A 14,472-nucleotide genomic window follows, 5' to 3' on the forward strand; every position below is an offset into this window, starting at 1 on the left:
ACATTTACATAACACTTTAGTAGTAAATAAAGTTAAAACAAAAAAAAAAAAATTTTTTTTTTAGAGAAATGGCACATGTTTCACATTTTATTTGTAACATAAGAAGCAATACTGCTTATATAAATAGTATTTGACCACAGTATTTTCATTTCAGTTTCGAAAAAAAAGGAGCAGAAAAAAAGTTTCATGAATATTTTAAAGTTGCCTCTATGTGTATTACAACATGAGAGCAATATTTTCTCTAAGATCTCCGGAAATTTTATTTCTTTCTAAGGTAGATAATTTCCCTACAGTTTAATTTAACTGAAAAATTTTCATTTTATTTATTTTAGAATAAAACATACCTCAATTGCAGATTTGAACTTTTGGCAGAAACTCTGAAATATTTTGAAGCATTCTTCAAGTTTGAATGACTGGAGATCTTCACAAAGAAATTCAGCCATATCCTCACGAACTTTTTCTAAGCTGTCGATTTCCTTTTGAACAGCCATTGTCTCTCTCGTGGCGAACTATAGGGTGATATAATAATGATAATAATAATGAAACTGAGAGTTTATTCATACTTTTATATCAATTGCTTTTAAACATTACATGAAATTACATCTTATGCAATATGCATATATCCATCACTTGCAACATGCAAATATCCCCAACATGCTTGCTAAGAAGAAGACTGTTGAGATCCGAAAATTGATGAAATGATAATTTATTCTTATTTTAGCTTACAAATGCATGTTATCCATAGAAAAATGTTAGTAAAACTATGCATCTCATTTACTGCGTGTGAAATATAAAACAAGGCAAAATTGGTCGAAGGAGCGGAACTTTGAGAAGCCTTAGAAAACTCTAGTGCAGTAACGAGAACTACAGCATTGTTAATATACAGGGTGTTTCAGCACAGCGGTTACAAACTTTCAGGAGACATAGAGTATTATTCTAGTATTATTCCTGATATTCTCCAGAACACCAGATCTTCCCATGCGTCGGAGATGTGGTCTGCATCACGGTCCGGGGCCTTAATTTCGAACACCTTCGTTGATCATTGTCAGTTTTTTTTCTTATTTCTTAGTTTCTTCTGTACTAAACATAATAAATATGCTTTGTCACCCTGTTCGTATCCTTCCATTCTTACGTTTTGTGTTGTTAGAACCGCTCTAGGAAAGCGTTCCAACCATGCATTGCTATTTTATCCATCGTGTAGGTGTACTCGTATACCATCGTGTAGGCGTACGCTATCTCTCCTGAAAGCTTTTAACCTCTGTGCTGAAACACCCTGTATAAAATCTCAAAACATTTCGATTTTACTTTGTAATGGATAGAAGGGGAAACACAGTAGGTCGGAAAAATTTGCTGAGAAAATGTTCTTACCTGCAGAAATTCTTCCATTTGCATTTTAACATCTTCCCCAGCCAAAGACACTTGCTGAGAAATTTTAGATACTTTGCTACTCAAGTTTGCTATTTCTGTTTTTAAATTGTCAATGGAAAGTCTAAGAGAAAAGAAAATATAAATTTTCATTTAATGCTTACTAAATTACTTACCTGACTAAAGATTAGAGGTATTAAATAGCAAATTACCAACATTTAAGGAATTATTATTTAAATACTTTTTATAGCTTTATATGTAAAAGCTATTCATATTTTACAAAAATGGGACAAAATAAAAAGCCCCTATTTGAATTAAATGCACAGTCTCCCCCCCACCCACACAAAAAGAAGTTTGAAGTTGTTTTTTTGGTATACGTTACACTTTATCTAAGAGAAACCAAAAATTTTATATGTTTTAAATTAGCCAGATGTAATTGCACATAAAATGCATGGAAGAACATTCTATTCTCAACACACGCGCTGCTTCTAAAAAGAAATTCAATTTTTTCCTTTGAAATTAGAAGCACCCTATGATGTACAAAGCACCAATATTTAAATAAATACTATTGCTATTGATATTAAAACTTAGCGAGAAACATAAGATAAATATTTTTTGGAAAACGAAGGCCAGAATGCGTTTTCTGAATGGCATTTTATTACGAAATCAGAATACAGCTAAGCAAACTTAGTAAAACTTAAGGAAAAATAGTTGCATTTAACGTACAGTTTATGGAACTGATCACTATGCAAGTTTTCAGGTGCTATATGCATTTTAGAAACAGAACAGAAGTCATTATGAAGGGCGGCTGTCTGAAAACTGCGACTACTGTCAAAATAACAGAATAAAATCTAAGAGATTATTGCTATCAATTCGAAAGGGTCATATTGACAAAGAAGTTGAAGTCCACAAGCCAACAGAAGACACTCGTCGAATCCTATAAAAACATTAATAAAACTGGAGCATCGAAGGCTTTAGATTTTATTGTCACTCATGCTGAGGCATAAAATTTTAAGTATGAGTTGGAAATTAAGTGTCAGAGCGTATCAAGGAAATCGCTGCAGTCGTCCAAAACAAAAGTATTTTACGTTTGCAAAAGACGTGGATGAAAGTAATATGAATTTATTACTCGCATTATTTCACGATAAATGACTCCTTTGCAATAATTTATCATGAAGTCGTTCCAGCAGATGAAACTATTACAAGGCAATATTGTATGGATGATACTATGATGCCCCTATTTGAATTAAATTATCAGCGATAAAGAATAATTATGCATTAAGCCAGAGTATTTAGAGTTCGAAAGCTGATACGTATTGTATGACAATATTCCACCTAACAAAATCATCGCATTGCACAATTTTTTTTCAGAAAAGTTTACGTTATACAGTACTCATCTTATCGCGAGATTTATCCTCATGCGATTATTTTAAACACAAGAAGGCCGCAAGAGACTCATGCCATTGTTTTTCAAACTCAAGAAGACGATGAAAAGAACACTATAAAATATGATTCTGAAGCCATGAAAATTGTGATTAACACAAATGCATACAAGGGTAATCCAAGTGCAATTAAACACATATTTGCTGAAATCTATCTGTTGACTAAAGCTAACATTTTATTGATAAAAGTCTTAATTTTTAACAATTTTGTACTTTATTTAAAAAGTTCGGCTGGTTTTTCATATAAAAAGCCTAATCCTATTTAAAAAGTAAATTTTAAAACAGAAAACGAAAATGAAAGTCTTAAACATGTGTGGTTTTACTTGATCTGAGCCTGGTATTTAGTCTAGAATGCCCAACAGACGTAAAGCGAATTATCTCTATGTCTGAATTAACTACAAAATCGTGAGAAGGTTTAAAATAACCTTTTTATTTTTAAACAGAATTCAGAACATAAACACACTTTGTTGTGCTAACAATAACAGCCACAGCTCGTGCTGATGCAACTAAAAGAACAATCAAATTCAAGTTAAATGTGGAACAGTAGTCAAAGACTATGCAGTTAAATATTACTCAAAGCTGGCTCAGTAATTCTACCGGAGCGTTAAAATCAAAGTGTCGACAGCGATATAACGCAAAGGCAAATAATTATAACTGTTAGAGCTGGCAGGAACTAAATGTAGGGTGCCCGCGTAGTCTGTCTTAAAATACAGAAACCTAAGTTTAAGTACTGGCTATCGTATTTGCATTCTGATTAGGAATACCGAAAGGAGAAGTTAAAGTATAGATCCAAATTATAATAACTGGTTAGCTTAAAATAATAAGCTTAGAAATATATTAATAAAAAGGATTATAATGGAACAGACAGGATTACCCCCCGACACACACAAAAAAAACTAAGGCCTTTAGTATAAAATTAAAAAAATCAAAACTCGTTAATCAAAATATAACATTAAGAATTCAGAAAAGTTATAAACTTTTTCTCCGTTGGATTATCATAGATAATTTGCAGGTTTCTTGATTATAAATGAGCATTTTTTATACTATTCAAAGAACGAAATTTTAAGCGCCTTAAAGTTAAGAAATCCCAGTGCAGCATTACATAAAAATCAAGCATTTATAGATAAATGAATATATATATAAAAATGCTAAAAAAGAACTACTTTACTTTGATGCTTCTTCCAAATTAGACAAAAAGTCAGGAAATTCGAGCAAGTTCGGAAATTTCTTTTCAGCTTCCTAGTGCATAAAAATACATATATTTAAAATAACAGGAAATCTAAAAATGACGTACATTTGCAAAAACTCACTGAAATGTCTAGCCATTCATTATCTTCACATTTAATTGGAAAATATCTCAGCTAGAAAGTTTTAACAAATTTGCAGTTTATAGGGCTCAAAATGTCAGTAGAAATACACGTTATTGCAAATAAAAAACGCGTTTGTGTGAGTGAGTGTCTATGGATACATATATGTGTGTGTGAATATATCTATATATATGTGTGTGTAAGTATGTGCATTTATCAAAAATAAAGCCGCAATAGCATGAGTTTGGCATATATGAATCATTTGAGGAGATATGTAAATTTTGAAGGGGGGAAAAACTTTTATTAACAATAAGATTACATTTTAGCTAGTGAAAGAACCTCCTCTGGCAGCCATGCAAGCCGTTATTCGATACAGCTAAGTTATTTAGGTAAATTAAGCTATAATTAAGACACAATAACACGCCGAATAAATACTAATTCAATTTTGTAAATTTTGTGAAAATTTTGTAAATATAACGCTGATTTTTGTTGTTTGACATCTGAAATTAAGCTATATAAGCCTCGCTGTGAAAATTTCTACTACAAATTACGCGAGCATTACTTAGCTAATGCAATGCATTCTGAGAAGGCTGAATTTGCCTTTCTGGCATGCCCCAGAAGTCTACTGGGGATAAGTCGCTAGTCACCTATCCTCTGGAAGGCCATAGAAGGGTATTAAATTTTTGAAGCTGCTGCCCACCATGCTTGGTAATTAATATATGGCAAGCGTTGGCTTGTTCATAAACGTCGTTTGGATACCTTGATAACATACGCAGTCCAATCGGCTGAAAAATTCCATCAGTATATACGCCAGCCATTAGAATGGCCTTGCAGAACAACTAGGTGAGATAGAAGATCCAACTAGTTGTTCATCATATTGTCACTACAAGTCAGATAGCTGTACACGGCTCGGCATAAATTCAGGATTTGGATACTGTCTGTCTGTTTACAAAAAGTGCAGAGGACATTGGCGCTAAGAAAGAAGACAGCATTTTCTACTCGAACACTCTCCAGGTAATAAAGATCGGCATCAACTCAGACAGCTCTGCCGATATTAGGAGATGAGTGATAGCCTCGTTAACAAATTTCGAAGTGCAATACTAGTCACCTTCTTACAGTATTCCTTGCTACTACAGTAGCGTATTCCAACCGGGGTCCATATAGGGGTACATAGAAGATTTGAGGGGATCCACAAGAAAAATAAAATTGAATTTTGGAGGGTTCATAATATGAACTAAGGTGCTAATAATAAAATATTATTAATAAAATAACTTAATAATAACAATAAAATAAATGAATGTCACAGAAAAGTTTAGAAATTCGCAATTAGAAGATATTCGTATTTTCTGAAAGCTTCTTTAGTTAACAGAAATGAAATTTCTGTCCATAGAAAATTTACGAAAAAAATCATTACTCAAGAAGCACCAATTAATTTTGTACAATGCTTCTTAAATTGTGTTCCACGGAATACTGGGATTCCATGGAGATCACTCAAGTGTTACATGAAACTTATGTGCTTTTTCATTCACAACATTCAAGAAAGTAACTTTAAATAAAGCAATAAAATTAACGCCTGTAATAAATTAGGAAAATAAATAAAAACTAACCCTCCTTTAATGTGGGCAGTGGATGCAAATCCGACAGTACGACGTCTCAGGTTGTGATAGCACTGTCGGGACAACGTATGGTACTTTACAGCAGGCGCTAGTTTGAATGAAGCTTTTAATCAGCATTTTACAAATGAATAGTGGATTAAATATCAAAATGAACTGTAGATTTGTAAGGTTTACCGTTTATCCGAAGTTTTTAACAGTTATCTTTAGTTAAAGCTACTTTCCTATCCTTCCTAAATTCATCTTACAATTTCCTACCAGAATGTATTTTTAGAATCTCGGTTAATGCAAATGAGTAAGAGCGGTATTTAAGTCGAAGTTCCACTGACTTCATTAGAGAGCCAGAGATTCTGACTAGCGCGCGCTTGCCTTTTGTCTACGGCTCTCTAAGCTGTTACTACGCTCGGCCGTATTACAGGCTCTTGATAGCTTCGCCAGTTTATTCGATATTTAGGGGTCAACTAGGTAGAAATTTGATAGCCTCGGCTATGTCTTTTAGTTAAGTTTTATTTCTTATTATTTTGAGTTCAAGCCGAAGTGGAGGCTTTGCCGTACGCTCTTGAGAAAGGACCGACTGTACACTCTTATTTTGTGTAATAAAGGATAATTAACCCTTCTTGAGTTTTACGTCTCTGTTCCCAAACAAGTGATTATTCGCTTATCTGTTCACGAGGTTTCTACACGTTCATCTTCTTAGAGGTAAGTTCATGAGCAACTACTTTCAAAGATAATTAACACTATATGCTCTCAACTTAAAAATTGCTTTATTTCTTTCGACGATATTTTCACATCTAAATATTTTTCTCCTAATATTGACTTTTCTTGAAATTGCTGCTTAATTGTTAATATAATTCCAAATTTTTGAAATCTCTTGCATCCTTGAAAATAAGACTCTTTGCCACAATATTTGCATTGAGGTAGCTTGAAATTAAAGCAATTCAGCCCATTTACCTCATTTATACATCACACGTGAATCTAGATTTTAGTTATTTATTATAACTGTGAATATGAGAAATCATAAACAAAAAATTCTAAGTTACGGGCCAGTTTTGAATCCATAACTCGGAAAGGAGGAGTACGAAGTCTATTCTTGTCTATACTGCAAAAGTTTTATGATTTTAGTTGCAGTAACCGAATTCGTAGTCCTCCGCAGTTTTTTTATTCTGGGCATGTTCAAACCCACCTTATCAAGCTTCTTGTTATGTATAAATGCTTGTTATGTATGTTAAATAATTATGTAATTGTTATCTACAAATACATCAACAATTAATTTTTTCTCAACAAAATAATACATTTTTCCTATCTGTACGTATTTAAAAGAATCACTCGATTTTCTTCCAGTGTTCTAATACTTATTAACATTTTATTCATATAAATAAGTTGCAATTTTTTTTTCATCATGAAGAATTTCTATAAGACAGGAATTTAAAAGGAAATTTCTGGAAGATTTTATATTTCAGTACTTTTTTTATTGTACTGAATTTGCTGTACTTTATTATTAAAGATTCCGTTACTTTAGAAAATGACTTTATTTATATCCCCCTGAAAAATAACTTAATTTAATTTTTAAATGCTAAATATTCTAAACCCCATGCAGCTAAGAGAAGAATTTCATGTGAAAGAATTAATTCTTCTTACCAGAGAGAAAGGATTAAATACTTTTCTCTGGATACAAGGAATTAATTTTTTTCTTTTGTTATAAGTTGACCCTCATTTCAATGTTTTGTTTAGGTGCCATAAAAATGCGCTAGAGAAGGACTTTTGAATGTTGATGCAATGAAAGTATCGAAGTCAATAGATTACATACTGAAATAAATCCTTTTTTTTTAAGTTCGTACCCTATTGTCTTCCTCTAACACCTACTGTAATTACAACACAACAGCAATGCTATAAGTTTTTGATATTTAAGTTGTTGCGAATCATAGGAAACAGAGTAAGTTGCTCCCATTTTATTTTGGTAAGTTCATGCAAAAAAGGGGAATTCTTTGATAAGCTTACTTGAGCAACATAATGAATAAGATTCATTCCTGGTTTGTTGGCTCTAGTTTCAGCGACTTTCAGTAAAGACATCATCTTGAATCCTGCTGCATCGCCAGCGTAACCACCCTTAAGAAAAAATAAAATAAAATAAAATAAAATAAAATGACATTAATTGCAAACAAAATTATTGCTTAGAAAATTTTGATTACTATGACGTTAATGCTTACCGAGTTCAGAAAATTACCAGCAACCAAAAGCATGTAGAGAACTTCATGTAATTCTTGACAATGCTTAAGTTCTTTTTTAAGTAAACGAAAAAGAACAGAAATTAAATTAGGTACTTTCATTGCATCATAAAAAATTTCTATTCAGATGAAATGAATAAAATGTTCTAAATGGGCATAATATATACAAGCATAAGTTTATTTACATCTCTCAAAAAATTTTTAACAATATTTATAATGCTCTTACCATATGTATGATTATTTACGAATGATTTTGAAACATGCTTATAATAGATATTAATTTACGTTTGCTTTGAAATTAGGCATTCCCATAATGGTCTTTTAGTAAAAATTACAATTCTTTCAGTTTTTTATTTCTGTAATTATACTTATTGATATGCTTACACTTATAATTAATTAAAATCTATATTCTTACACTTCTAAATTTTGTGCAATAAAAGTTTAACTAGTATCATTGCATGGAATTAATGAAAACAAATCCTTGCAAATGAACTTAACGTTTTCTTCAAAGAGGCCAATGTGAATAAAATCGCACGCTTAAAAGCGTAAATGCCCTTTTTTTGATGTACTAGAAAAGAAAACAACGTATCTCGTATTTAACGAAGTACTCAAGGACATTCGAAAACGAAATTAATTAGATGTATGTTTGTTTCCGAGTTCACCCTTTTTTCTCATTTATTTATTACTATGTAATATACTTTGTAGGGCGGCATCAGAGAAATTAATTACACAAATACAGAATTTAAAGATTTTCATTTTCTACATGTGAAAATTTGATGATATTCCGAAATTTCTACCAGGATATCATTTCAAACATTGCAATTTAATATCGTAATGATTTTTCGTAAAAGCGTCACTAAATCTTGTAAGTTAATTAGTACTTTCACTTCTTCGCAAATGCTATTTTTTTCTGTAAAATTTTTAAAAACTTTTCCTAAATTTTATTTAACCAATAAAAGGTTCTTTCTCCAAAAACAAAAAATATGCAAGCAGTCTCAAGAAAACTAAAATGATGTTTTCAGTAGGACAGTTAAATTCAACCTTAATATAGATGTAAGCAGCCTACTGAAGCTGGCTTACTTACTAGTATGCTACTGAGAAATGCATCCGAGATAGGAGCAATAGTATGCAAATACTGGCAAGCCAGTAACCAAGATCTGCAACATATTTGCCTAAAAAGTTGAATACTAATTTAATAATCTAACAACTTTACTGCTTGAAGACATTTGAGTCTTAATACCTTGAAGAAGATATTTAAAACCATCATCTAAAAGAAATATTCACCTTCAACTGCGGAAATTATATTTTCAATAGCTGGTTCCAAGAAAGCCATATTTGAAGCAAACTCCTCTTTGAGTAACATTCCTTCACAACGGAGTTTATAACTGAAATTGATTGAGTAGAGACAAAAGATTATTAAAAATAAATCAGATTGTAGCATCTAGAAATGGAAATATTCAATTAAAAAATAGCTTACTTTGGCAGTTCTATCAGCTGCAGCAAGAACTTTTCAGCGTTTCCTAGTTTAGTTCGGTCACCATTATAACCTCGTAAAAGTTCGATCTGAAAGAGATACATTGTATTTTAAAAGGAAAAATAAGTTCAACAGTAGATTATTTTTAATAAAAGTTTGTTTTTATTGCATTTAAACACATCTGCATAATGAATTAATGTCAGTAATTATATGGTAATTGATCATTTCCTTTTCACGTATTTACAAAATTTAGTTTCCTTGATTTGAAATAATTTTTTAAGTTCTTTTTCTTCTTATTTTATATCATTTATAGATTCGTTTATCCCAAATAATTTAAAAAGGAAATATCTGTTATCCATTGATATTACGCATGTGAAATACATAATTTAAAGTATTTAGAAAAGGAAGTGGATGACGAAGAAATATTTTCATAACCTTGTAGAGACATTAGGTATTTTGGAGGCATGAGAGATGAAAAAAGAGCAATCGCCTTCGCTGGGAATTGAACCACGGACCTCTGGAATACCTCGAATACCGGCCCAGCGTTCAGAACCACTACACCACGAAGACACGCTAGAAAGGCGGGAGAAATTCCTTATATACCCCCTCTTTTAAAGGGCGACTGGGAATTTTTAGGGGACCCAATCTCCAAGAAATCATCATCCAACTCCCTTTTAGTTCGGGCACCACTGTAGAGACATTAGGTATTTTTAGAAGCAGGCAAGATGAAAAATGAGCAAACGCCTTCGCCGGGAATCGAACCACGGACCTCTGGAATCCCGGCCCAGCGTACAGAACCACTATACCATGAAGGCACGCTAGGAAGGCGGGAGAAATAGCCTTTTCACTAAGCTAAGGAAAACAGTCAACGGGAAATGTAACTTTGTTAGACTATCAGTCTAATAATAATTCTTATTTACCTTATAATATAATAATTATATATAATATAATAACTATTAGACTATAATATAGTAATTATTATATATAATAACTATTAGACTAATCTACATATAGTCTAATAATTAATCTTTTTTATGATTGTGGTTGACTATTATTTCAATTCCTGGACGTTCCAAAATGACTTACTTTTCAAAAACCTGTCAAAAATATAAACAATCTTTTTTGGATAATTAAGAAAGAATTTCATCCTTAAATGTTTTTTACCTAAAAACTTTCTTACAAACTTTCACGTCATCTAGGATAATCCTTAAAGATGATATTGTCTTAGTTATCTTGGGATTACCACGCTAATACAGATCACCCTGCATATATGTAAAACACAAAAATAATCAGGAAGATTATTTCTGCAAATATTATTTCGCCTTATTTTATTTTAGTTTAATGTAATACATATTTTACTTATAACTCAATAAGACTGGGCTGCCCAACCGGTCAGTGACGAACTGTCTATCTATTACAAATATTAAATATTGTTTTAATAGTTGATTCTTTTGAGAAGTAAGAAAAAAAGATTTAAGCGACGTTAAAAATTCGAGAGAATAACATTAGGAGGCGTGATTTTTTGCTACCGTCACTAGTTGCATGCGAAAACAGGTACAGGTAAAAGGGGGGACACCAGCGATGCACCATGGTCAATTGGTAATGTCTTCCCATACTAACTATTAAAAAAATTTAAACGTTTTATAGGAATTTACAAGAAAAGGGTTGAGGAAATGAGCAAATGAAGCTTTCCAAAGGATCTAGAGTTCATCTATTATCGTACATCGTGCAGTCCCATGCACACCCCGCATCAAGTATTTATTAAAAATAATGATTTAGGACATAAAGAGATTATAGTTTAAATACAATTTGAAATTCACAAATTAAATTAAAAGTCTGTTTTAGTGTAGCAAAGATAACAGATAAACATAAGAAGCGACAGATAAAAACATGTAAGCGGAAACAGTATCGCGGAAGACCTCATTAGTCAGTGGCGACCAGGAGTTTACCAGAGTCTGTTTTCTTTTCAGAATCTGCCAAATCCGACCAGCCTAGTATTCTTCTGTACTTCAGTTAGCTACTTGATTGATTGATTAAGGCAAAGCACTCAACGGCTATTTGCCTAACAGAGGAATGTCTTGGTTACAATGGGAAAAGCCATGCCGCATGCAGTCAGTTCGTTTCCTGCAATTGAAACCTAGATTTAACTATATCAGAGTTCAGCGGTCTTACTCATTCGGCTTGTAATGGGCCTCTGTACTACAGTGCGTTACTCAACTAAGACTATAGCTAATAGTTTCAACAATTTTTCTTTTCTGAATGACAGTGCATAACACTGTTAATACCCGATGTACTTTATGGAATCCTTTATGATTCTCAATTATTCGTTGTTAGATAGTATAACAGATATGGAAACTTCTTACGACCATTAAAAAATGATGACACAACACGTGAACTATATTTTTTTCCTCAATCGTTACTGGTCATTGAGGCAATATATACGCCTTATTTCTTTTGTCAATTGTTTCCGACGTGGATCTTGACATAAATCGAGCAGTGCCATCGTAGTGTAAAAATATTATATGGGGGAACTAACGAATATAAACAGTAATTATCAAACTCTTCTTGCAAGGAATTGAACATAATAATGATTCATTGGACAAATACATACAGATTTGAATGTGTCAATAAAAGGGTTAATTTCTCTTTCCATCACATCTTTTAATTGTAATCAACATGTAAGAGGAGGAAGTTCGCAGCAGTGTTTCACAGTGAATTCACTAGTGTTTGGATTAAGGAATGGTTCTTTCAGTCTAAGATTTATGCGAGATATAAAAATCAGTTTGAAGATGAGTCCTTCTCCTAGTCTAAGAATATGTAATCTAAGAATATGTAGAATATGTAAGGAAGGCCTGAAGAGAACTGAAATAGAACCTCATGCTTGTAAGCCAAGAAACTCAACCGATGAAGACAAGCTAGCTGCAACTGATGCCCTAATTCGAGTCGATCGGCGAATCACCATGAGGCAAATCGCTATGGAATTTAATATAAGTATTGGCGATGTCGAATCTTTAGTTAAAGATCAACATAAATTAGAAATTTTTAGATGGGAAAAAAGGTCAAGTCTAATGTGAAGAATAATGACACCATACACAATAATGGATTGAATGTGCAGTTAAAATACTTTTATTCTTCTGGTATAAGAAACTTCCTGGGCGCTGGTTCCAGCGCCCAGGAACTGCACAGAAAAATAGGTTGTAAGTCCGTTCATTGTATTTAATAAATAATGTTTAGTTGATGCATTCCTGTTTATATCTGAGCGTCCCTCATAATACCGTTAAGTAAATAAGCCCTTAAGGGGGTATGGTGAGTAGAAAATCCCATTAAATATTAGTAATAGTTCAGAATAAGGGGCAGAAAATGATACCATTGTATATCGAATTACGTCAATGTACAGTGAAATCATTAATTTTAAAGAAGACAATAAGAGAATTTCACTCTGAGTGACGAGTTAATGCCAGGCTATATTATTACTGAAATCAAAGTAGAATGCTATCTTTTGCTTAACTGGGATGTTATTAATAAAGTGAAATATTCTTATTAAGTTAAAATACCATTATTTATTTTAAGTAGAAATAATTTTTTCTCATATATATATATATATATATTGTTGCGTTCTACGGATTCGTGGATTTCGAGTGATTGACGACAACAATTGACGAACAATCAAAACACAATTTATTTAGCCAATATTACTCAGGACAGTTCCAGAGTCACATTTACAGCCGTCGAAAAACTACGACAAACACGCTCACAGCCTTCAGGCTATCAGGCTGTAATGGCTGAGATTGTTTCACGGCAAAACACTAAAGTACAGCTCCCGACTCGGTCGATCGCTCTCGGAGCTCAACACACTCAAAAGAAATCTCGACGATGCACTCTCGATAGACTGACGATACGCTCTCGCGATGCATCCCTACTCTACGTACAGGAAGGGTTTATATAGCTTTGGTCTGCCTTCGAGAACATTCTGGGCCTACCGGTAACAATTTGCTCCAGAATGTTCTCCATCCGTCTATGGCATATCGCCAAATTTGTCGCCAAATAAGCGACTTCACGCCAACTTTGGCAACCCTATACCCACTTTGTAGGGAAACTATCTCACCACAATTTTGCATTTCGTGACAGTATATGTATATGTAGGGAGTTAAAAAAATAGGTTAAACTTGATTATTTTATTTCAAGAAAATTTATTCAGCGGCATCCTGAGATTCAGCGTGACAGGCATATATCACACTCTTTTTATCATAATAACACAGTCTCTGTGAGCATTTGTCTGAACTTTCAACCAATTATTAAATTCTCTGCGGATAAAATTCTTTTCCTTCGTCACAGAACCATCGTAAAATCCTTGTTTGCACTCTTTCATCGTTTGAAAATGGTTGCCTGTTAGACTCGAACTCACCCTCAGTTTCTGAGACTGTCACTTTACGATCGCTGTAAACCATTTTATTAGATTTCTGCACAGTTTCATCTGTGATCGAGATTTAAGGTTTTCCTTATCGATTGTATCAATTAAGTCCATACAGCCATGTCCGAACTGCTGTCCCAATTTGATTATAATTATGACTGGGTATGGCAATCTTTGCTTCACCTCCATAATTTCATAAAGAATCCCGCCCAATTAAGATGCTTTGCTCTCCCTCCCCAAAATCGTACTGTTCTTGCCTTTTAACTTCGGAAGAATGCACCATTATATTCTTGTGCTCGATACCCTTCTTACAACTATAATAATGACATTGTTTCCATACAATGACGTGGGCATAGAGTTATCCTGTGCACCCACCATCCTTTTTTCCCAATTCTGGCGGGTGGTGACGAGAGCTGTAAGTTATTTTTTGAATCCCCTTTTTATTTTCCTACTTGCATACTATCTTATTCGAATGGCCAACCAGCCGGTATAGGTTAAGTGAGGTATAAGTGCAGGGTTAACTTATTTACCCTGAGTTAAGTAAGTAAATACCCTTACACTAACTATACAGATTAACGTCTTCCTGGAGTCCATAGTGCCGTTCTAGTGCTGAGGTGCTACTGCTGTCTAGTGCG

General features: G+C 33.1%; 1 protein-coding gene across 1 annotated transcript in view; it reads right to left on the reverse strand.

Annotated features, from left to right (window-relative positions):
* LOC118195464 (uncharacterized) overlaps nucleotides 1–14,472 on the reverse strand; it is a 210,775-nt gene that overhangs the window by 9,918 nt on the left and 186,385 nt on the right. Inside the window, exons 12-18 of the mRNA XM_085807142.1 lie at nucleotides 9,430–9,515; nucleotides 9,237–9,337; nucleotides 7,935–8,005; nucleotides 7,726–7,833; nucleotides 3,976–4,046; nucleotides 1,369–1,489; nucleotides 345–509 (exon numbers count right to left, since the gene is read on the reverse strand). Coding sequence (XP_085663268.1) covers nucleotides 345–509; nucleotides 1,369–1,489; nucleotides 3,976–4,046; nucleotides 7,726–7,833; nucleotides 7,935–8,005; nucleotides 9,237–9,337; nucleotides 9,430–9,515 — 723 coding nt within the window. The remainder of the gene's footprint in view (nucleotides 1–344; nucleotides 510–1,368; nucleotides 1,490–3,975; nucleotides 4,047–7,725; nucleotides 7,834–7,934; nucleotides 8,006–9,236; nucleotides 9,338–9,429; nucleotides 9,516–14,472) is intronic.

The sequence above is a fragment of the Stegodyphus dumicola genome, chromosome X1 (genome assembly GCF_044657685.1).
Source record: "Stegodyphus dumicola isolate Sdum_Otavi_A_Nest chromosome X1, ASM4465768v1".
In the NCBI taxonomy this organism is placed as follows: Eukaryota; Metazoa; Arthropoda; class Arachnida; order Araneae; family Eresidae; genus Stegodyphus; species Stegodyphus dumicola.